At 34.5% G+C, this 23,666-nt stretch overlaps 1 protein-coding gene across 16 annotated transcripts in view; it reads left to right on the forward strand.

Annotated features, from left to right (window-relative positions):
- The first annotated feature begins 3,820 nt into the window (after positions 1 to 3,820).
- The window catches only part of LOC128175906 (sodium channel protein para-like), a 41,688-nt gene continuing 21,842 nt past the window's right edge, over positions 3,821 to 23,666 (forward strand). For 7 of the 16 annotated variants that reach the window (XM_052841780.1, XM_052841785.1, XM_052841790.1 and 4 more), the window contains exons 1-6: positions 13,358 to 13,676; positions 19,239 to 19,573; positions 20,914 to 21,031; positions 21,746 to 21,830; positions 22,087 to 22,215; positions 22,848 to 22,966. In XM_052841780.1, coding sequence (XP_052697740.1) covers positions 19,298 to 19,573; positions 20,914 to 21,031; positions 21,746 to 21,830; positions 22,087 to 22,215; positions 22,848 to 22,966 — 727 coding nt within the window. In that variant the 5' untranslated portion in view covers positions 13,358 to 13,676; positions 19,239 to 19,297. Of the gene's footprint in view, positions 3,901 to 9,723; positions 9,794 to 13,355; positions 13,677 to 18,584; positions 18,604 to 19,238; positions 19,574 to 20,913; positions 21,032 to 21,745; positions 21,831 to 22,086; positions 22,216 to 22,847; positions 22,967 to 23,035; positions 23,128 to 23,666 lie in introns of those variants that run through there. The other 9 variants (XM_052841789.1, XM_052841796.1, XM_052841792.1 and 6 more) reach the window with 7 other exon arrangements.

Genomic DNA, 23,666 nt, shown 5'->3' on the forward strand with positions numbered 1-23,666 from the left:
GCGTATTCAAAAGTTTATGTTTTTGTTCTTATACATTTACCCAACATAAGAAAAAATCTAATACCAATTTTCAAAACACGCTAGATAACGCCAACCTTCTTACTAATTACGTTTACAGAAAAAAGGACCCAAAGAGGCAATTTCCCGTACACTCGTACGGATAAGGGTCGTAAAGCAAACAAGAGCTCTTTTGTATGTTTAAAGCTTTGTTAGCGACACGTACATTTAAAATCGATCTATGACCAATCCATCCCCGTTTTAAACCACTATCTGCGCCAGAAAAGCAACTCTCTTGAGCTTTAGCGATAGGCAGTGTTTTATTTTGTTATACCGAATGGGAGAGAAAAAAAAATATTAATATTGTTTTTTGGCGGAATGGAAGGTTGCATTTCTGATGCATTCGTATGTTGGTGTTGCTTCCACAATGCGTTCAGATCAATACAAATGACATCAAACAGACGCTCTGTCATTCGTTCAAACACAGACACCTTGCAATGCAATTTTATCTTCTACAAACTAAGCGATGTAATATTGACCGGTAGAACTTACAAGATGATATAAGTTTGTCATCGACAAAGTTCTAGCATTACCTCAGAAATACATTAAGTTCGATTTTGCATCCTTCAATTGCCCGGTTTCATTTTAGGCGCCACAGAGAAATACAAACTCATCTATGTTGCAAGGCAACTTCCATACATAACCTTTTAACTTTGAATTCTCGAAGCTAGTGTCCATTTAGTTATTGAATTTCCTACACGTGCTCAACTAGTTCATTATACCCTTAAATAGCACCGTTAGTTTTGACAGCAAAGAAAGCACGTAGATTTGGTTTCAAAATTACATGACATAGTATTATAATCCCTAGCGCTGTTCATTCCAACAGGCTATCTGATATTGTTGTTTGCAGAACCAGAGAAAAGCATCTAGAGAATTACGTTAAATTGTTCCTCTATTATTCATCGCAGTAGACTTGCCATGATAGAAAAGGCTTTGCTAGAAACTGTTATTTAATAAACATTTTTCTATATAAGCTTTAGAATGTAATAAACATATATGTGGGTTAACGTATTAATGATATTCTGGTATTAAGGAGTTTGTATGTAGCGATGATGGGTTTACTCAGCGGCTTCTTGTTCTTAAGCTCTTAAGCGTTTCACTGTATGGTTGATCAAGTATACTGCAGTATTTTACAGGTTTCGTTTAAAGTTGACATTTCTCATCCTCATACAACCAAAACAAATTCTCCCGTTTGTGAAGTCACTAGTGGTAATGCCATTGAACAGTGCGACTTTCTCGACCGACAGGCAAGTTATACAATGCAAAGAAATATATTAAGCGTTGTTTACCATTTTATTGTTTACCATTTTACTAGTAAGTAAAAAGATTAGCATCTATATATAAAGCTCATGCATGATATCATTGAATAACTATTACCGGCAACATCGAACCATACAAATTCTGTTTTCCTGAAAATAAAATAAGTTGCATTTTTATAGCATTTTAGTCCATACCACACGATAAACACACAATATTGATCGAAACAGAGTTGGTTTAATGCGAACTTGTTTTATGAAAAAGTTAGATTAATTGAAGGAAAATGCTTACATGTTACTTGAATGGAGATTAAGTTTTTGACAAACTTCACCAGACATGAACATTGTCCAATCAAATGGCAGATGAAATAATTAAAAGGAACAAAAGAGGCGCGTCAGTTTCAAATCTACTTTTCATGTCCTGTCAGACGGATTAATCGTCACATGGACATTGGTAGAGGGTGAGGCAGACGTCAGTGAAGGTGAAGCAGACGATTAACGTCCCACGTGCATACTCGACAGCGTAGAAAGAAAAGCACGTTGGAGTAAAAATACAAATCGATCACATGATGTCTTGAACCAACGATCAGAATGTACACAGGCCTTTAGCTTTTTTTTTTCATTTCTAGCCTTTCTGTTTGTTTTTTGTCTCCTCATAGAAACTAAGAATCAAAGTGAGAGAACACTTAAAGAGTTCGATTACGCCATGAGACGGCATTAGACCGAACTGTCATCAAGTGCACCGTCTTGTTCGATGGACCACCGATAAACACGTAAAAAATTAGTGCAACCAGATTTCCTTTTATGAATTTACTTAAACCTCTCTTGCAGACACTGCGTAATGTGCACCCAAATGCTATTAATGAATACAATTGTAAACTTAGCATGCTTCTAAAGTGCGTATTTGACTAAAGATCTACAATAAATAAAAAGCGTTTCAATGACAAAGATTTATTGTATTTTTCTTTGGAAGCATTTGTCAGGAAATATGAATTTCGCGTAACGTATTAAATAAATGATGGGATGGCGCGTACTATCGAATTATTAAAACGTTATCATAGAAAACAATAATAACCCACCGTGCTGGGTGATATATTAAGTTTATTGTATGTTTGCCGTTTCCGGCGAACTACATTTTAATCAATCCGCGTGATTGATCTGTGCCATATTCGAAAGCGCAGTAATATGGGGATTTTTTCTCTCTTGTGGTTAATAACAATTTTCGTAAACTTGCAACATTATCTGTAATAACTACGAGCGTTTTGTTTTGTTTTGCTTCAGCCAGCCTTGAAGTAAAACGTTTGTGATACGATATTGATCCAAAAGAATTAGGTCCATCTTGGCCGTTGTCGATGTGTTGTTTGCTGTAGCAGTACAGAGTTTATGCATACATAAAAGCTCCATCATGGCTTTTTAAAAAAAAACTCAGATAATCTTCTTTGCCTTTCGTTTACTGATTATGTTTAAACAAGTATTCATATAATGATAATTTTTGTGACCTCAAACAAGTTTTTGCGTAGGTTTGAAGCGGTGAGGGATGACGTTTCAAAAAGTGACCTTTCGCATAATAAATAAATTTCACTTTCAAAATGAATTGTGTTTTATCAGGTTTTCATCCTCATGGCCATTAAATTGACAAATGCATTAAAAGCAGCACTTTATGGTAGTGTTGGACACCTTGAGATAATGTTAATAATGTACACCCTTATTCAAAATAAAATCATCATTTTTATGTTTTTAAAACGTGAAATGTGCGTTTATAAATTGTTTAGAAAGTTAATAAAGGTATAAACTCCATTGGATGTCGTACTTTTGACATTTGCAGCTTAGAATTTCCAAATCCGATGAATGATGTTAGCCAACAAGAATTTGGGAAAATTTTTTTTATATAATACTTAACTCTGTTTGTATATTTCCAAGTGCTTCACAGTTCTAGGGGTCTCATACCTCTTTAAAACCTTTTTGATAAAAAGATATTCACAATTTTATTTAAGGTTTTAGTAATATACATGTTCTTGTATATATATTAGATGATATTGCATTAAAAATATCTAGTAGACATTTATTTTTAGCAACGTGTAACTTTTAGCGATCTATCCAAGTGCAATGGAATCCAGAGTAATCCATTTTGTATCCAATATCTGGGTGCATTATCATAATTATAGTTACTCGTGCGGATATGATCTGGCCTGATAAGTTCTATGTGCATAGTACTATAGCATGCCTGTATGTATAAAGTACTTTGGTAGCGTCGGTATTGCCACTACAACGACTTCAAAAACAGAAGGATTATAGAAAAAAGAGAGGTTCTAGCAAAACATGTTCGTAGTGTTTCTAAAAGTGTTTGGTATATGACTGATAGAAAAATGCATTGCTGGGCTATGCAAATACTAGTTTACGAATTAGATCATATCCATGGATGAGAAACAAACAGTGTAAAGTCTGGTTTACTGGAATAATCTGTGTTGCATAAAGAGAATACATCTTGAAGGAATGTATTAATTTTTCAGAACGGATAGTTGGGGAATTCCAATTACTTGTGAATGGATAGGTGTCATCCATGCGGAGTTTTACATCGATGATTAAAGTAAGTTTCTTTTTTTTTTATTAAAAGAGCTCAATACACGTTATTTTACAGTATGCCGCCCGTGTAAGAAATAATAAATTGTTGTCAATTGCGTCTTGATATTGGTTTATTATGATCTGAAGTTTTCTGTGTTTTTCTTTATGACCAAATCCCAAAGCACAAGTCGGATAATGTCCAATTTTGATTAATTAAAAGCTCAACTATTTCGGTAATGGACTTGATCTTCATTGAGTACAGAAGAACAACGGAAAATCGATGAGAAAATTATCAACTGAATTTTGATGTCTGAGAAATGAATTGCAACGAAGCTTAAACATGTTCCTGTCAAAGCTAATTGTCATTAATCGAAATTTGAGATTGATTATTAATATCCTAACCAACAAGTTATCCATTATTTCCTGATTACGCACCGCCAACTGAAATTTCAAAATCGAAAGTTATCTCTTAAATGTGTCATAGTAGAAAAAAAAGGATAGGTCAATTTCTTTATATCCGTTATTGGAGTGTCAGTAGAATCAGACGAAATAGAAAATTTTTGTTTACTTTACCAATAAGTATTTTGCACGCAGACGTTATTATTTGTTTAAGGGAATGCCGAGCCCGACCGTTTAACGTTAATTGAAATCAGATCCTGGGCAGGTCGTACACGTTTTGGCATGATCATGCTTATATCCAACTATACGTTCGGTGCTCTCTTCCCCGGCGTTCTATTCTTAACGACAACATGGCAATGTGTAATTTATTGGGTATTACACGGATAAGTGGTTCCAGGTGAGGCCGAGAATTCTCGCACCTAGTAACAATAAAACAGAATATGTTTTGTTCTCTCACACTTACTGCGTTGACTAATGAAGAGGATAGATTTACATGGTCAGCATCGTCTGGCGTCGAGTGGTTCGCCTTAATGAACATGAACGTGCCAGGACAGCGCTGTAACCCGAACATCGTGAGGGTCTCAAGGTTGTCTGAACGTCCAGATTAAGGTGTGCTACATGGGCAGGTGAATGCTCACATGCAATCAAGATTAACCAGTTTTCATATTCATGAATTATACACTGACATAAAATGATCACTTTGTGGTTGATACCATAGTTACATCGTGCCTTCCAAAATACACATACGTTTGTTATATAGTTCATGCATTTGAAATTTTATGTGTATTCATTCCTTTTTTTATAATCTTACGCCAGCGGGATTCCAAAAAGGATATACAAATCAAAATGATTGTCTACCAAACGGGGACCTGGACGTATACTTCCATAAATATTTTAATTTTTGGAAACTGTTTTAAAAATGCATGTATATGCCACCCAAGAAGTGTGAAGACAGCTTTGTGACTACATGTATCACAAGTGTCTGTCTAAGAATACGATTCATGCGTCGTTGTGAATTCTCCTTCGGCAAAGCTTCAACAGCGAGCGAACATTGCGCTACAGAGACAAATGTCTTCCGCAGATGCTGCATGCGAGGCAAAATTAAAATTAATATGCTACAAATTCAGTCTTCCCTCGGCTACGTAGAAATGCTTTATAGATTTTTATTAAAAGAAAGGGAAAACCTTGTCATAGACTGACTAGCATTTAACATTTGGACACTGGCTCTAGGTATATATGTAATTTTAACTTAGAGTTACTTTATTTATAAGGTTGGGAGCAGCAGGTGCGTGTTCTTAATTTATTTATAAATCAACTCAAAACCACCTCGTCATTACACATCGAACACCATTGATGAAATGACCTAATGATTTAAACATTGCGAACGAAGAAGTCTATGTATCTCAATATGTCTAAATTCGATATGGTTGCTTATTTTGTAAAGAACAGCAGTAATGATGAACAAACCGTATTGAGTTCCTAAATATGGTTATAAGTACTGTTTTCTTAGAATTACGCGTTGTTTTCATTCTGAATGATAATTTAAGTAAAATATTCTATGAAAAATTAATTGCTATACAATGGAAGGAGCATACGTCGAAATCTTTACAATCTGTTGGTAAGGATTAAACCCTTTTATTGAGTGTATGGCAGCTGTGAGAGGAATTCAATTGTGGAAAAAAAAATATAGTGTTGCATTTCTATCGATGAATTTTCGTTTTTAAATGCCTAATCAGATTTGAATGGTAGGACATAATGCATGGTTAAATTTTGAGCTAAAAGGAAAAAAAAATAACAAAAACTTTGATTGTTTTATGAATATCATCTAAGAGAATCTTATTGATTTCCTTCTTAGCGTTAAGCCATAAATTTCAGTCCCAATCAAGAAATCCAGCCAGCCCTCCTACGCACTCTAACAGAACCTGCAACGCTTGGTGGACTCGGGGTCCCAGAGTATAGGTGTTGCATGAGCCAGCAAGTACTGACAATGATAACATAATTGAATTGTGTTCTCCAATTTCTTTTGTTTGCCGCGAAGGATATCTACCATAAGTTTTTTAACCTTTCGGGGGGGGGGGGGGGGGGGATGGTCTCGAATCCGAACATATCGACACGACGTATTATAGGTTTTGTCTGTGACGAATGGGTTGATCGCCGCAATGGCCGGATAAAACCAGGTTAATGTAGAGTCATGTATTTGTTTAATGTTGTAATGATCAAGATCAAAATGATTTACATGGGGGAGGGGGGGGGGGGTGTTGGGGGGGGGGTGGCATGATTTTCATGTGATTCTTATGAGAGCTAGACTTCGAACTCCCGGGAAACCATAAGCGTGTTTGTTAGAACATAGGTAAATTGAGAGCTCTATGTTATGCTATTAACACAACACCCCCCCCCCCCGGATTACTGTTATTTTCTCGATTTTGCGGGAAAAATGTGTTAAAAGTGAAATATTGAGGACGTGTGAAAAAATGAAAAATACTGATTAGTACTCTGTATATCGTATTTAGAGAGAGAGAGAGAGAAATAGAGAGAGACAGAGATGTTACAAATGTATTTATGCAAATTCTAACCATATATCTATGTAAAATTCAGAAACACGAGGTGTTTGTTTAGACCATTCCGGGCTCGTCCAGCCATGCCAAATCCTACAGTTCATTCCATACATAATGCATGCCTTTTTACCCAATGAACACTTATTAAGGAGCTTTTGTCTTAGTATTGCACGATATGTCCAATCGAGTTATAGAAATAAGATACAATATGGCGATCTAGGGAAAAGATCACGTGATCCAAACCTCGTTTATATGACCCAGGAGAATTGAATAATTATTAAAACCTATTGATTTTCGTATCCTGGAGTCGCAAATAAGTATAGGAACATCCACACTCTACAAATATTCACTAATCTAATCTTATCTCGTTCTTATGATTAAAATTAAAGCGTCAAACATAGGTTTATGTGCCTCGAAAATAAAATCCTTGATAGATTTAGTACGTAAGGATGGCTGCAATACTTGCTGATGCTGGTGAAATTATATTATAAATATATATTTTAAAAAACCTGTTTCAATAGCCGAAATATGTTAGAAACGCACAAATGTTAAAGAAAGTTCACATTTTTTTTTATTCTAAAGTTAAAACGGAAGCCTTCTTTTTTCCGGCCAAGGTGTTTTGTAATATGAAACAGCAAACGGTATCCTCAACATTAGAAATCGATTTTCTGAAAACCTGAGCATGCCTCTTTCGAATGGTTTCTAGAGCGATAACGTTGTAATGAATGGGAACGTTGCATGCATTGGACAGAGTGGAGAAAAGAAAGCGCGGGCAACTGGGCCACGTGGTCGCCTGCTGGGACCGGATATCGTCTGCAAAGTCTGCGCCGAATGGTCCTTTTTCGTTCCCGATGCATTCTGAATCACTGTCGATAAAAATTGGCCTATGTCAGATTTATCAGACTTGTAGCTCCTTCGCACGAGATATTAGGACACATTCTTCTGAATTATTCACAACTGCCAATAACTGATAGACTTTGATTTTCTCCTTGCATTTCATTCTAAAGATAGACATATTTGCATCACATTGCTTTAGATCACGTCCATAAAGAAACATGGAAGTCAAATATTCAATGTTTGATTGTCATTGAAAGCACCGGCTAATGACATGTGGCACAGATAGCTTAATTAAATGCATTTATTTATTTAAACATTTGTGTGCAGTAGTATTCTTCAAGATGTGTGCTTAGTAAGTGTACATGTACTTAAAACTTAATTAAGAAGCGGAAGAAATCTACATCGAACTGGTTTATCTGATTCTCAAGAACGGAAGACTTTTAACACCTTAGTCGATTTTTTAGTAAGTTTATATATATATGTTTGAAGCATGTAAGAGGCAACTTTGCCGTTTCGTCAATAACTGTTTGAGACCAGTCACTAGGGAGAAGTATATAATTATATGGACCTTGTCGTAGATGACTGTCCTATGGGAGAAACTGTATAGAATTTATTGACGCAAAACGAGAGTGGCTAGTTCTATTTTTGGGATACATTGCAATAAACGAGGCCCATTCGTGTTAGCTTCTATTTCTCTCCAAAAAAGATACTCGTTGTCCTGGGATATATCATTTTTGTGATTAATTCTGGTTTGAGGCCTGTATTGAAATCTCTATTTATGGACAGATTTAACTTTAGCCCCCCCCCCCCCCTTCTTCACCATAATTTGATGTAACTCTAGAACTAATATTTCTTTGGTGAATCAAATACAGAAAAGTTTCTCTGAAAAAAAATCCCTTCCTATATAGTCCAAACGAACATCTTCTTTTTACTCTCTTAGAGGAACTTTTAAAACGTAATTTATTGAAATACAAATTAAATTAAATCACGTATAACATTGAATTTATTATCGGTTTAATGTGTGTGTTTTTGTTTTAAATACTGATTTCCCTAAAGACACCAAGCAGTTGTTAAAAATACCTTTTAAAATAGGAACATAGAAAATAGCGCCTGGTTAGAAAGTACATTTTTAATTTTTCTTATATGGACTAATGATTCGCTTCATATGATATAACTTTCTGCGGAGAATGAATTCCATTTTACAGCTAATTTACGGTTCTGAAACCTACCCTAAATTACCATTATTGTATAATCTGTCTCTGATTTCTACCAATAAATTATTGGTAATCAAACACTCATACAACACCGGTATTTCATACATTAAGCCGACTCAAATAAATACCATGCAATCAGTTATATGAAGTTACTAATGCTTTGATCAATAAACAAGACCGATCCATAAGAACAATAATTATCTAGCAATGTCTCCACATAACAAAAGAAGCTCCAACATCCCTGATTGGATGGAATTGTCACTAATTCTCGCGAGATTTGACACGAGATGTCATAAGTTCCTATTCACTTTAATAGCGTGACGGTGGCACCGGTTCTGTTGGTTATTTAATTTTTTGGGGGGCATAAACCTCAAATTAAATTGAAACCCTGTGTTAAGCAAGACATTTGACATATGTCCTGTCTCTTGTTATGGGAGTTTTTTCCTTGTCATCCAAAACCACGGAAGACACGGAGAAACGTTACGTGCAGTACAATTCATCAAATGGTCAAAAGAAAATTCAAAATACTCTGTACTTATTTTCTGCTTTAGAATCCATGCAGGTGGCTCTTGTCAAACGCCATATTTTATACATGCTGCATTCCAATTCTAAAATCGCAGTTATCTCTCATTAAGCCGAAATCAGCTTGTTCATAACTAAATTGTACCAGACACTTTATATACTAGTACTTGTGTAGAGTTACTTCACCGCTCTAATCTGACTTCTAAAGGGAGAAAAAACAGTATTTCGAAAGTATTATTATTGTTTTACTAATGTTTATAACCGACTATACAGTAATTTCATTTGGTAGGTCATCTTTGAATAATTTTTGCGTACTTCCAGATTCCGGAAGATGACAGTTTATGAATGAAAGAAGCATGCCTTTTCTTCACGACTACAACAAACAATTCAGGTGTGTACACCAAAATGTAAACGAAGTACTACTTTATACATCTGTAGTTTGTTTACAAATAACCTTACAATCTTAATGCAATAATTATTATTGCTTAATGCAATAATTGTTAACAACATTGCGTTCCAGTGTGTAAAACTCTATCCAATTTAACATATATGAATGGCTTGATGAATCAGGATATTTCATTTATTGAATTGCAGTTATTTTTAAAAAACATTCTGTCTGATGACTTATTCTGCTCGATATGTTCCTAAAGGTTCAAAAACCCCACCCCCGGGAATGGAATCCAATCGAACTTCAGTATTTATTTGTTTAGAGTTAGTAGGCGGATCGAAGACTAATTTTTTTGTGTAACTTTACTTTCTGTATTCGATAAGTGTGAAATTTCCATGGCTCTTGAACGTGTAAAGCAAAATTACAGCTTCATAGAAAAAAAATCACAAGAGGGCGGCTTGGATCAACTTGGACAAAAAGACTTGTAAAAATCAATAGAAACAATGTTAAGGGTTGTGAGTATTGAATTGTGTCTATCGCCGACTGTTTTACCGTGAATCAGTAATAATGTTCTCTATAGCTCTATCGCTCGCAACAAGTTCTCTTATCAGAAAGGAGACGGGGCGGTAAAATTGTGGCTTTGAATGGCGGTGATATTACTTACGCCAGGAACCATGAATCACGTTTTGAACACGTTCAACATTTTGTATTTTATGAACTGGTGGATTGATTTTAATTTTTCTTTTTTGTTTGCACTAGTCAGTCACACAAGTATACTACACGGGGAGAGATATATTTATTTAATACTTATGTTTTATTTATTAATTTTTAATGAGGATATCTCTCAAAGCAATGGTATATTTAATTTTAAAAAATACTAGACTTTGACCCGTGCTTTGACCCGTGCATGCACGGGTTGACATTGCATATGGTATAGGACATTTACGAAATAGATACATCGACACACCGTATTGTTGACATTTAAATAACCACGCTTAAGACTACAATAATGCTATTAATTTCACTACCCTCTGCTTAGTTAGAATAATCTAACTGTGTCTCAGCACAAGCCTTCACCACAGTTAAAATTCCCATAAAACTCCCGTAATGTAGCAACAAATTGCAGAATCACTCCGAAACGATTTTGGAGAAAATTAATAAAGCTGCATTGAAAATAACAGTCAAATTATTTATAACAAACCATTTTGAGGCTGTTAATACCTTTCACCCAAAAATTTAATTCATATTAATGAAGAATAAGGGACTGGAAGAATTCAACACTTTTTCACCAACGTTATTACTTGCTTAGAATTAACACACCATGTAGACATTCGGAACTTTCGGGATCTTTCTTTTAAATGCACTGAGTTAGAGTTATCTCCCGTATTTCCATTGATGAACAGAATAATATTCAATGAAAATTTACACGTATTTGTACTATCGTTTCTGAGTTTATCCATACAAATGTGATATTGTGGAAACATAAACTAAAGAGCATACCATGATTTAGCGTGAATATAATGCGCATGCGCAAGATTGTAAAATCCAAAAAATCCAGATGATTTCGGGATTTTCGAAAGGAATTTTCGTTGATTATTAATTAGCAAAGCTTGATTGAGAAAAAATAAAAACAAATTGGTAATCTTCAAGAACCAATGATGTTTAAAATAAATAAAACAAAAGACAGTACTCTTCCGATTTCTCGGTATGAAAGCCCCAAAATTCGAGTCTATTATTTTAATATAGTAGTATAGATGGTTAATTAACTTATAGACTTCTAAACTCTCGCGTGTACAATAAAACATTTATCTAAAGAAAATGGGTGCATTACATAAGGATCCTGAAGGAATCTGGACCCGAAAAAGAGTGAAAACTTTACCGATGAATTGTGTACATTTTCCAAATCTTTATGTTTATTTAGTTTACATAGTGTTTTTTTTTAATTACAATAGACTTGGACATTCGTAAATAATTCTTGAAACGCAGTTTGTTTTATCATAATATATAATATAAGATACACTCATTTACAATCGTTTCAAATGATTTTGTTGTTTCTGGGTATTCTCTCCACAAATTGTAATGGAAGGGGGGGGGGGTTATACGCTGAGTCTAACGACACGAGGCAGATAGAGAAACATGTATGTTATCTGGATTACGACTATAAATTCGGTCTTAATTAATATGCCCCACACAGCTTGTTGGAACCGTTTCTTAATAAGTAAATGACGCATTTAAAAGTTCAGTGGATTCGAATTTTGCTTAATTTTCTGTTATCAATTATTTTATTTACATATTATTAAAAATCAGTGCATAAAGATATGAAACCTATTGAAGACCTTGCGGACCCTCTTCGTTAAAATTACAATTATTTGAGATAGGACCCATTTACTATCACTTCCGAGGATTTCATCTCTTGTGTGTGTATATATAGTAAGTGATTAATTTTTTTGTTCTTTCCATTTGCATTACAATGGCGATTAAATCTAGCCTTGTTTTGAGTTGATGATTCCAGCAAACTTACTGTCTTGTGCGCCCACTTTCTTTTATGTGAATTATTTCATTAAAGCGCAGATCATGTGAATGTTTTTCTATGTAGTTGTTACAATCCTTTTTTTTCAAATTAAAGATCAATTTTCTTGCACCCAGGGAACCATAGATAGTGTATGTTCTGTAAAATGGAATAGGGTACATTTATGTTTTTTAGTTCAAAAACATTTTGGGTTTAAAAACTAGAATGTATAGTTTATAAGTATGATACACATTTCCCAATTTCTTGTATTTTTCAACCATCGTGTAGAATAAAATAGATGCACTTTTTAAAAAAGTCTTATCTGTGTATCGAATTGTTAGCTGGGTGGTTGCACGTTGTGCATTATCAAACTGCAAGGTGCACGTGAGTTAGAGTGTGCATGTGTCCATGTCCACATATATAGCTTATGCCTAATGGTATTTTTGGCTTTGTTAGATAGAAAAAGAAAGTGTTAAAATATTTCAAAAATATCAACGACAAAAAAATGCTGTAATGCTATGATATACAATGTACATTCAAATACATGTACCAGCTTATTACAATTTGTCGTTGGTTTTCTCATGCGAAACATTATAATTTCCTTATTATACCTGTCAAAACAAATATTTTTTTCTCTAGATCGGATGTTACAGTTTAAAATGCAAAAAATTAATAAGAATTTAATAAGAACAAAGGAACAAAGTGTCGGTAGCCAATTCAACGAAATACTATCTACTGGTCGCGCGGCCCGCTTTTATTTTCACTGACACGCTAGTATCCACTCAGTGATCAAAATCAGTGAGAAAACACAAAGAGAAATACAATTGTCCTTTGCTGTTGTTGTTTGCCGTTAGATTTTTTGTTATCTTTCATAACTGACTGAATGCTTACGAAAAATTATTAATCCCATTGTTTAATTTGTAAGCACCGAGGGTTTTCAATGAAATATAATATTTCGCCTTATTCTTTCTCCACGGGCGGACTGGTTTGTTCTTCAAATAAATTTAAATAATATTAGCCTACTGACTAAATGGTCCTTAATTAAAAAGGCACTGTGACGTCACATTTCCACGCTCGGTGGGTCTCAGATAATGTAACGAATTACTGTAAATTTAAAAGGAAAGAAAATTCCGTAATTTTACCGATTTCAAACTAATAGTTGATATGAGCCTAAGTCTTTTAAGAGGACATGCGTTAATTAGGAGGAATTTCATTCAATTATCTATGAATTTGATTTGGCACAGGTGATTCTTCACTGAAGCGAATTTGATGTTTAATGTGCATCTATTTATGGAAAGGACATTTTTTAAGCTCTCCGTATGTCAACCAAGTGACTTTGCATTGTTTTTGTAGGATGCTTATACTTTCAAAAAAATGGTAAGCAAGCTTTAGATTTTATACTCAATTTTTCCATTACACTGCAGATAAAATTTTAACCTGCATGTTACCATTGTTAAACAATTGTTTAATGTTGGTTATAGACGCTACAGAATTTTTAACATTTTAATCGCTGCAATGTTAAGATGCCTATCTTTTTATTATTAAATGCAACTACGACGATTAAATTACGGCCTTGTTGTTATCAGGCTGACCTATCGACAAGGTTGATCTTGCGTTATTTGAAGGGAGTCGGTCACCGATTCTATTACCGAGGTTATATAAGACACCCTGCTTCTAAATCATTGATTAATGACTTATTACGACTAGAGTAATAAATCTCAATTCCGTCGTATTGCACCCATTTCATCCTTTTCTTATAAAATATTGTACTACGATGGTTGCATCGTAAGTATTGTCCATTATGCAGACATTGATTAGTTGCAGCTAGGTACATGTATCATGACGGAATATCATTTTGGCGTACATGGTAATTTCTCTGTAAGTCTGATGAATTCATTTTCGTGTGTGTTTAAATTTTACTTCTTGGTTTTTAGAAAGAATGATGATATATTAGGTAGTTAATGTCCTGTTGAACATTATATTATAAATCTCGACCGCTGTTTGCCTTGTCAGGATTTCATAAATGACAAAAGACCACCATCATTTTTGTGTTGTGATAAAAAGTTGAGATTCGAGATCGTTGGAAATTATTTGAAATATTTTTAATATTTGACATCCGAAGTCGAGATAATGACTATGCACGGAACACAGTTAATATAAATAATCCTGCTCCGCGCATGACACGCCCGAAAGGTGCCCAAAATATAATGTTTATATATATCATATATACACTTGTGTATCATAAATATTAATGTAGTTCTGATTCAAGGAAATGACTTTGCCGTGCATGGAAGAAAATATGCTATAGTAATTGCGAAAAGTAAACGCGACAGAAAGGGGACTCATTGAAGCATGCACGAATTTTAACACGCTTTGCATTATAAGAATTATTTACGTGCGTGTATATTATGCATTAAAGTTCAAACTGTCATTATATATACATGTAAGTTAATTAGATTATTTGTCATTATGGTGTATTAGGAAATAGTAAAATGGGTGCTCATATTCTATATTGCTCTTGAAAAAAACTGTGATAGTAGAGTTATGAATATTTGGATTGCTGTAAAATTACTGGAGGTTTAATACATAGTCAGACAAAGTAAAAAATAGTCCACCTTACACGTACAATTGCATTTGTTGATAATTTTGGATTTCGATTCCTTAAACTTGTGCTTCACGAAAATTGCACGTAAACAGAAATATTTGATTTGGGATTAAATTTAGCCTATCTCGTTGAATTTACGTGTTGCCAATTAGATATAACAAAACTATCTAAAAGATTTCAATGTAATGATATTCCATGATACTTCAGCATTTCACTACGTTGATACTAATTCGTCTATATAATATCTGAGACCCCCCCCCCCCCCAAAAAAAAAAAACAACAAAAAAACAAACAAACAGACATAAGTGTAGGGATTATTAAGATAGCAAAAGGATATTGAATCAAATTTGTAAAGGTCTGATACTTGAATACAGTGTGTCATCTATACTGTATTTATACCTAGCTTCAGGGATAGGTAATGGAGGTTAATCCAATTATTTATCGTAAATGCCTTTGATTAAGACACCAACAAGTAGAAACAATTTTGCAAGGGCCGTGATTAGTCGTTTGGGCACTGCAGTATATTTCTTCTAGGTCCTTTCTTTCAGTTTGGGAAGATTGTGACAAAATTTTCACAATCCCCAACCTTTCGCTTGCTTTTCCAACCCTAACTTCACAACCACCAACTTCCACCTTACACAATCATTTTATCATATTAAGGAATGGGTGGCGCTTATAGTTAGATGCACATAATCGATTGTTTTGGCTTTATATAGAGGTTTTCTGATTTGAACCATTGAGCATTATTTATTATTTAGGATGAAAGCATGCTCCACAATCAGACATCTTATTGATCAATTTCCGAGTGAATGGACATTTTAGATTAGACGCACAGTTCTCGCATTCTTATTGACTGATGCTCGCTTGAAATCGAGAGAATTCATTTTATTTTATTTTTCGATATCAAATTAAATATGAAAAAATCAACAATGGGAGTAAATGCGACGCTTTGATATTTTGAAATGTTGTTCAAGTCTAAAAGGGCCATATATCAAACCACATGTAATCCACCCCCCCCCCCTCCAAAAAAAAAATAATAAACCCAAGAAACAGTTAAAAAAAAGACAAACAATAACTCTAAATGTGAGCTTTCGTTTGTGGTAGGGATTAACATGGTATATAGAAATATAGTCACAATGAGACAGAAGACTCAAACGTTTTTCTAGTTTACTAGAACTAATAGTTTTGCCAAATAATGCGCAATGAGTACCTTTAAATCAAAGATAATGGCCTACTTTATAAATAGGTGGACAAGTTAAACCCGGATCATATTTTAAAAATTGCTTTGGTAAATTAGAAGTCTTATTTGATTATGAATTGTTCTTTGTAGAAAGAACAGTTCTTGATAATTTAAATCCTAATAAGGGACGGTTCTGCGGTTATATCTTGTCAATTATTTTGTCTTGAACCATTTTAACAAGACCTTGGACTTTCGGTTGGACGTAGCTATCTATTTCTTGCGTCAAAACAAGTTAAAAATGACGCATTTTCAAGCGAAATATGCACCGATCGCGTAGTCTTAGCTCAAAAGCCAGACAAATCTTGTTGATTTCAAAGAGCCATGGCTGAGTGGCCATCAATGAAATTGACAGGCCTACGTCACATTGCTGTTTGACACAACTACCCAAAGTCCAAGCTCTTGTTAAAATGGTTCTATATGCTGAAATGATAAATTTCCTAGCTCGGACATGAAGATTGTAGGGCGCATGCCTAGTAGATCTGTCGTCCAACAATGCGACATGTACCACGTCCAAAGCAAATAATCAACATGCCGAAAATCTCCTGCATGTGATTATTTTTCCCTTGCTTGTTTAGATGAATACCTATATCACAATTAATGGGCATATATTGCTACAATTACTGCCATCCCTTGCAATCCTGAAACAAAACATATTTATTGAAAACTTGCATGTTAACAAAAACTGAGTCTCAGAGAGAGAGAGAGAGAGAGAGAGAGAGAGAGAGAGAGAGAGAGAGAGAGAGAGAGAGAGAGAGAGAGAGATTGCTCTATGATTTTTTTATACTATGGAATTATTCATTGCTTTTGGAAAAATGAAAGTCGTTTGATGTATAAAATGTCTCAGTTTTGTTTAAAACAATTTATTAAACATTACGAAATCAATACAAATGTTCATTGACGACCTCGTAACTCTCTTTTGTAGCTTTTAATAATTTAAATTGACATTGGCTTGATTGTTTCATGCCGTAGGAGTTTATTCAATATGCATTAGTAAATGTGAAACGTCGAAAGAAAGTTATTTAAAGACTTAAATGAACTATTAGTTAAAACGTGGTTCAACGTCTGAGTTTTTCAAAGATAATGATTTTAGTTTATAATTGGTGCTCAACAATAAATAGTTATTACTTAATTTACGATTTTAATGTGGATGGATGGAAAGATAATACAATGTATATAGTCATAAGAGAATGATTACGAGAGGAGAAAAATGAACATTGATGCATGTGTCAGTGCATCAATTCTGACATCTCGACGTTTTAAAAAAAATTATGTTCTTAAGAGAAAAATTACCTAAAATGTATTCCACAAAATTTTTAAATTTGATATAACTTTGTGATAGTTCCAAAAGATCTACGTTTTAACCTCCGATCCAGCAATAAAACCAACGAAGCGAGACGAGAGAATGGGCCACGGTAAAGGACACCCATTGTGAAAAAATTATACAGTAAAAGACAACGCATAAATAGGTTGATGACCCTCATCTCTCTCTCTCTCTCTCTCTCTCTCTCTCTCTCTCTCTCTCTCTCTCTCTCTCTCTCTCTCTCCAAAATAACCGTTTAGAAATTGATAAGATTCTGCCACATTGAGTTTGGGTACGTTTATACATTGCATGATGAATAAAAATAGTGTCATACTTGTATGTATTGTTCCCACTTTCGATCTACTTTCAAAAATATAGTTAGTTAATACACATTAATCACTGCTTAGATCGAAAGACGATGTTCATGATGATTAAACTGATGGACATCATTATTAGATTGGATATAACGATTTTCTTTGAGATGTTGTGTAATAATGGATTGTACATTCATAATATGAATTGTTTGATTTCTATATAATGATTCACAACAAGATAGAGGATTCTTAAGGTTATATCACTTGCGTTTTATTGTTCCACCTCCACTTTTAAGGAGATATGCAGCCATTATTGTGGCTGAATCCGTATTTTTGTGTGTAACCCCTGAGAGAGATAAAAGGCAACCAAGTGTGAATTTTAAACAAATATCTATGATACATCGGATTTTTAAGATCAGAGGTAAATGTTAGCGATCCTAATATTGTCAATAGTTGATTTATTCTGCCGCTTCTCTTTCCTTTTTGCCATACATATTTATATTAATAATTGTTTGTTCTTATTAATATTTCTGATTAAGTGATGAATATAGGAATAAACGATAAAACATGTGTTGCGACTGTGCCAACCAGTGCTATAGTACTTGGCTGAGGCAGTCTCTTGACCTTCGAAGCGCTTGTATTAGTGGAATCGTACGATGTAGATCTGTTCAATATCTTCAGTGGGGCATGGGGACACCTAATAATTGATTGCACGATTATGTTGCACACTTCATTGTTGTAGCAATAATGGTCATAGTATGACATATATTTGTTGCGGTTCTGATTCGAGATTCGTTTTTCCATTGCTTTTTGTTTAATTGCATGCTGAGCAGCTGTAAACTCAGGTGAAGAACTTGGCGTCTTCGGTTTTCATGACCAAACCTAGAGGTTTTTTTTTACCGATGGAATGTAGATGTATTGAATGTAAAGAAATGTTGTCAATAAAAGGCCAGTTGAGGTCAGGTCAGAATGCTAGAGTTTGCTCTGACCAGATCACGCGAAAGCTTCGATTCCATCTTCAATACCACTGAAATATTCGCAATAACTGGGTTGAATAGGAGATATTGACCCACTATTGTTTTGTGAAGAGTCGCTGATTTGTTTCAAAAAACTGAATATAAACCGCAAGCCCTGGTCATTTGATCGTTTTAAAGTACACCCCCGTATAGAAATGTAGTTAATCGGGAGCTAACATGTGATTCCTTTTGTTTGGGTCTTATTCACGGGACAGCGATTCGTTCATTTACCAAAGAAACTTAAGACAATTTAGCGATGCATTGTATAAAGTTATGTAAAATATTTATATCAATTATGTCAAATCAAAATGCGACGTCGCTCTTTTTACTAGGTAAAACTATGCACATGTGTAGGCATTTGGAATTTTACTGAAATATTTGTTTTCAAATGCACCCACTTGTTTAATCATTAATGCAATACGATTAATTATTTTAACTGAATGGTTTTTCCATTTTCCTTCCAGGTACTTCGATAGATGCACTTCATTAAATCAATTGGAAAACTAAGCTGTGTACGACTAAAATGGAGGAAGAAGAATTCTTCAGGCTTTTGACTCCTCAGTCACTTGTGCAAATAGATGAACGGATAGCAGAGGAAAAAGCGTTCAAAAAAGCAGAGAAACAAGCCCACGAGGAGGGCGAGGAGGAGGAATTAGCTGCCCATGAAGAAGAGGAACCAAAACCCAACCCAAAATTTGAGGCGGGAAAAAAGCTCCCCCTATCGCTCAAGGATCTGTTTCCGGTGGAATATACAAGCAAACCTCTGGAAGACTTCGATGAATTTTACGATACGCAAAAAGTAAGAGCATTAGAATCGCAAGAGATCGTGAGATTTGGATGCCATTTGTGTGTTGTGGTTTTTCTAATTTCGGGTTTTCTATTTTTGGGGAGAAAGAACAATGGACAAATACATTCTGCCTAAATATCAAACACACCAGATTATGGGCTACATTTAGTATTTCTCTTCGATTTGAAATTCGTGTAGTCATTACAGTAATCCTGCATATAAACAACTTCTTGAATAAACTCGTAGGCTTTCTAATGCTCTAAAATCTAAGACAGTTTACCTCAACAATCAAGTATCTTTTCCTTTAAGCGCCACTATATTACAAATTCAGTATGAAAACTTTTTTAACCCGTGCTTTTTCACCAAGTGACACTATGAAGGTAATTTGCACCGTTATATGTTGACTCTGCGACAGGTGTACATGTATTTAACGAGATACAATTTACTTTATTGAATTTACTCAGACAAAAAGAGGTTGCATTGGGGGAAAATAAAACAGGGGTGAAAATTTCCCTGTATACTGTTTATATGAGCGATCAATTTTTTGAATGCACTTGTTACATATAGCATTGAAATATTTATTAAGTGTATATTTGCACTGTAATCTGGAAAGTATATTTTTGTAAATTACATAAATTTAAGCACACAGGAACGATATTAAGACAGAAAAACAAAGGGTGCATTTACGGCACATGAATAATTATGGATCGACAATGCTACATACATGTAATGGTTCTAAATTTACATGTAGAGCTTTTCATTGACAAATGAAAAAATCCCAAACTTTTTTTACGAAGAAAACATGCATGTAATGCAAGGAGAACGGCACAGCCCAATGCTGTGTGTGTTAATAACTGGAGCGCTCGGCATATGTATCTAATTAATACACGAGTACCACATGCAGTTAGAACATGGCTTGTTCTTGTAATCCGTTCAATGATGGTGTAATTTCGGCACTGACACTTGATAATTATGTACTCTTTGATGCAGCCGTGTCTTCTATTTCCGCAGTTGAGTACCTGTACATGTAGAAAGTAAACATTGTCGAAACAAAGTACCCTGTTATTATACATGTAAACATGTTATATCTCAAACGTAAGAATCCTTAAAACCACTTAGAGAAACGAATGTCTTTTGATGAATGTAAAAATGAGTACACATGTGCATGTATTACGAATTGAGTTTTGTATTGTCGTTTGTTGTAAAAATGATAAACATTCTTGCGTGGGACTCGCAGTTGATTGAAAATCAGTGAAATCAGAACTGCGTCAATGTATTGAAAATAGTTTTTGAAAACGAATTAAGATATCATACCATAATGAAAACTTCAGTCAATTTTTTTTCTTTTGCAGACATTTGTGGTGGTCGGAAAGGACATGACCATTTACAGGTTCAGCGCTACCAACGCCGTCTATCTGCTTAGTCCCTTTAACCCACTCAGAAGGGGCGCCCTCTATGTCCTAGTTCATCCATATCCTTTTCGATTACATGTTATGTTCAAAATTATGAAGGTTAATTAAGAAGGCTATTATAGGTACACATTGAGGTGTTTTGCCAGTGGATTGACAAAATAATGATTAGGCATTAGAAGGTTTATTATAATTATGTCGTCTTTCTAATGTCAATAATTTGGGTATGTGTTTTTCGACACAATATTATAATTCAATTCTTTTTATCCCAAGAGTTTTTTCATACGTCTGTTAATGTGTATATCTCGACTTTTCCCTACAAAGGCACGGTAGTACATGTATAAACCTTAACAGAGTTACTTGGTTTAATGCCTTAGAAGTACTGGCGATTACCATAATCTGTGTTTTCATGGATCTCGATGGAACCGAAATCAAGTGCTACTATTACTAATACTGCTGCACTCGTAACTGCCATCAGTACATGTAATAGTACATGTAAATAACACAGAAATGGATTTTCAAAAACTGATAGACTCTGTCTGTTTTGTAATGTTTGAATCTCTGTACCTTTTTAATTTTAAACATATCAATAGACTCCAACCGTAAAATAATATTAGTAATACAGACGTGTTTTTAGATCTGTTTGTCTGTCCGTGTCTTGCAGGGCTGATTCGTACACTCTGTACTTGTCACATTTATAGGACCTGCCCTGTATAACATGAGTTTATACTCTGGTTCGTCCTGTGTCTTATAACAGTTTCCTTAACGCTTCGTACATTATTCAGCGCGTTAATCATTATCACCATCATTATCAACTGTGCTTTCATGGCCATGACAGAGGTGCCAGCGGGGTGGATCGAGTGAGTAGTATTCAGTGTATCAGTCTGAAAGAAATAATCTGAAAAAGATGTAAAACACCAAACAATATCATTCTTCACTGACACGTAAATATTTCTGACATTTCATATGTTTTCCTTTAAAGCGTATATTTTAATGCAAAACCATTTGGAGAGAAAATGAAAATTTAACCAATTTAAAATTAAGACAAAATACCGGTAATTATGGAAAAATTAATAGTTACATATATGAATGAATTAATTAATCGATTTCCGGCAGATATGTATTCACGGGTGTGTACACTTTGGAGGCTATGATCAAAATTACTGCTCGAGGGTTCATCATCAACAATTTCACTTACCTAAGAGACCCTTGGAATTGGCTAGATTTCGCTGTCATATCCTTGGCGTAAGTTCTACTCTATACCGATCCACTCAGAAATTATTGTTAACATCATTTTCAAAATATTCTTGACAAAAATAATTGTATAAATATTATCTTGGACGCAAACAATGTTTATAATCTGTTCATAATATTGACTTATATGTTTTCATGAATTGATATTGCAGGTCTAATTTTTTTCAATTAAGTTGGTTGCTTGATGAGCTCAAAACAATTTTTTTGGAAACAATTTTTTAATATATTGCATTTAATTAAAAGCCACACTTTTCACATATATTCATATGCATGAACCTAATATGCATTTAAAGCACCCCTCTTTATTTTTACCAGTGATGGACTTTTTCATTATACGTAATGTTAACCTTATCCCATTTCCAAATTGCATTATCAAACTCCCCAACAAGTAATTAATTAGTAGTTTATACATGTATATAGTTCAAATTCACTTTGCTAAACATTTTAACTACAACCTCTTTTTTAATAGGGACAATTCAATCACTTGCACTGAGTTCCATTCTCCTCTATTTATCACTAAATGATAACTGCTTTGTTTCTTTAACTTTCCAGCGTCTCATACCCACCCACTGTCACATTTCTTCCGATCTTATCATCTTCTTCACCTTATTTTTCACTATTAGGTACTTTGAAACTTGCATAATTCAACCGCTTAATTTAACGGAGGACGGCCTCGGAAATTTAGCCGCTCTTCGGACCTTTCGAGTTCTCCGAGCACTTAAAACTGTAGCTGTTATTCCAGGTAATTCCTATCGAACATTGTGTTCATATATGTGTCTTGTAAAAGCATATGTTACCTTTTCCTCACCAGGTATGTTACGGAGGTAGTAGACCTTGGGAATTTATCTGCTCTCAGGACGTTTAGGGTATTGAGAGCCCTAAAAACAGTCGCTGTAATACCAGGTGAAATTTGCACGGTAGAAGTGAATCGATTTGTTTTTACTCACTAAAAAAATTCACTCGCTAAAATTGGGTATGAAATCACTAACAACACGAACGACTATTTCTTTCCTCCATTGTGTGGTTTTTTTTCATTCTTTGAGAACTTGCACAGTTTATTTATTTTCTCTGAGTTGTCACCGACACTGATTTTAATCAAAAATGGTGTTCCTTTGGAACTTGGGTAAAGCTTTTTCTTTTAAGCCAATAGAGCGCTGTTGTGAATTTGCACTCTGTTTATTCTTCTCTCAGAAAATCAGACAAATTTTTATGAAATACATGTACAACCATTGGTAACCATTTCAGGAGATCGCACTTAGCTTTGTTTGAAAAACGTTACATTAGTAATTTTTGCATCTTGGCACAGTATTTTCATGATTTGCTTACATTTTTTCTGGATGATTTTTTTCATGCGCTTGCGCTGATCTAGAGTTGGGGTCGGGGGGAAGGGTTGGTGGTTCGGAAACTATCCCCCTGGAAAATTCAAATTTCTTAGCCTTACG

Source organism: Crassostrea angulata, chromosome 3, assembly GCF_025612915.1.
Source record: "Crassostrea angulata isolate pt1a10 chromosome 3, ASM2561291v2, whole genome shotgun sequence".
Taxonomy (NCBI): Eukaryota; Metazoa; Mollusca; class Bivalvia; order Ostreida; family Ostreidae; genus Magallana; species Magallana angulata.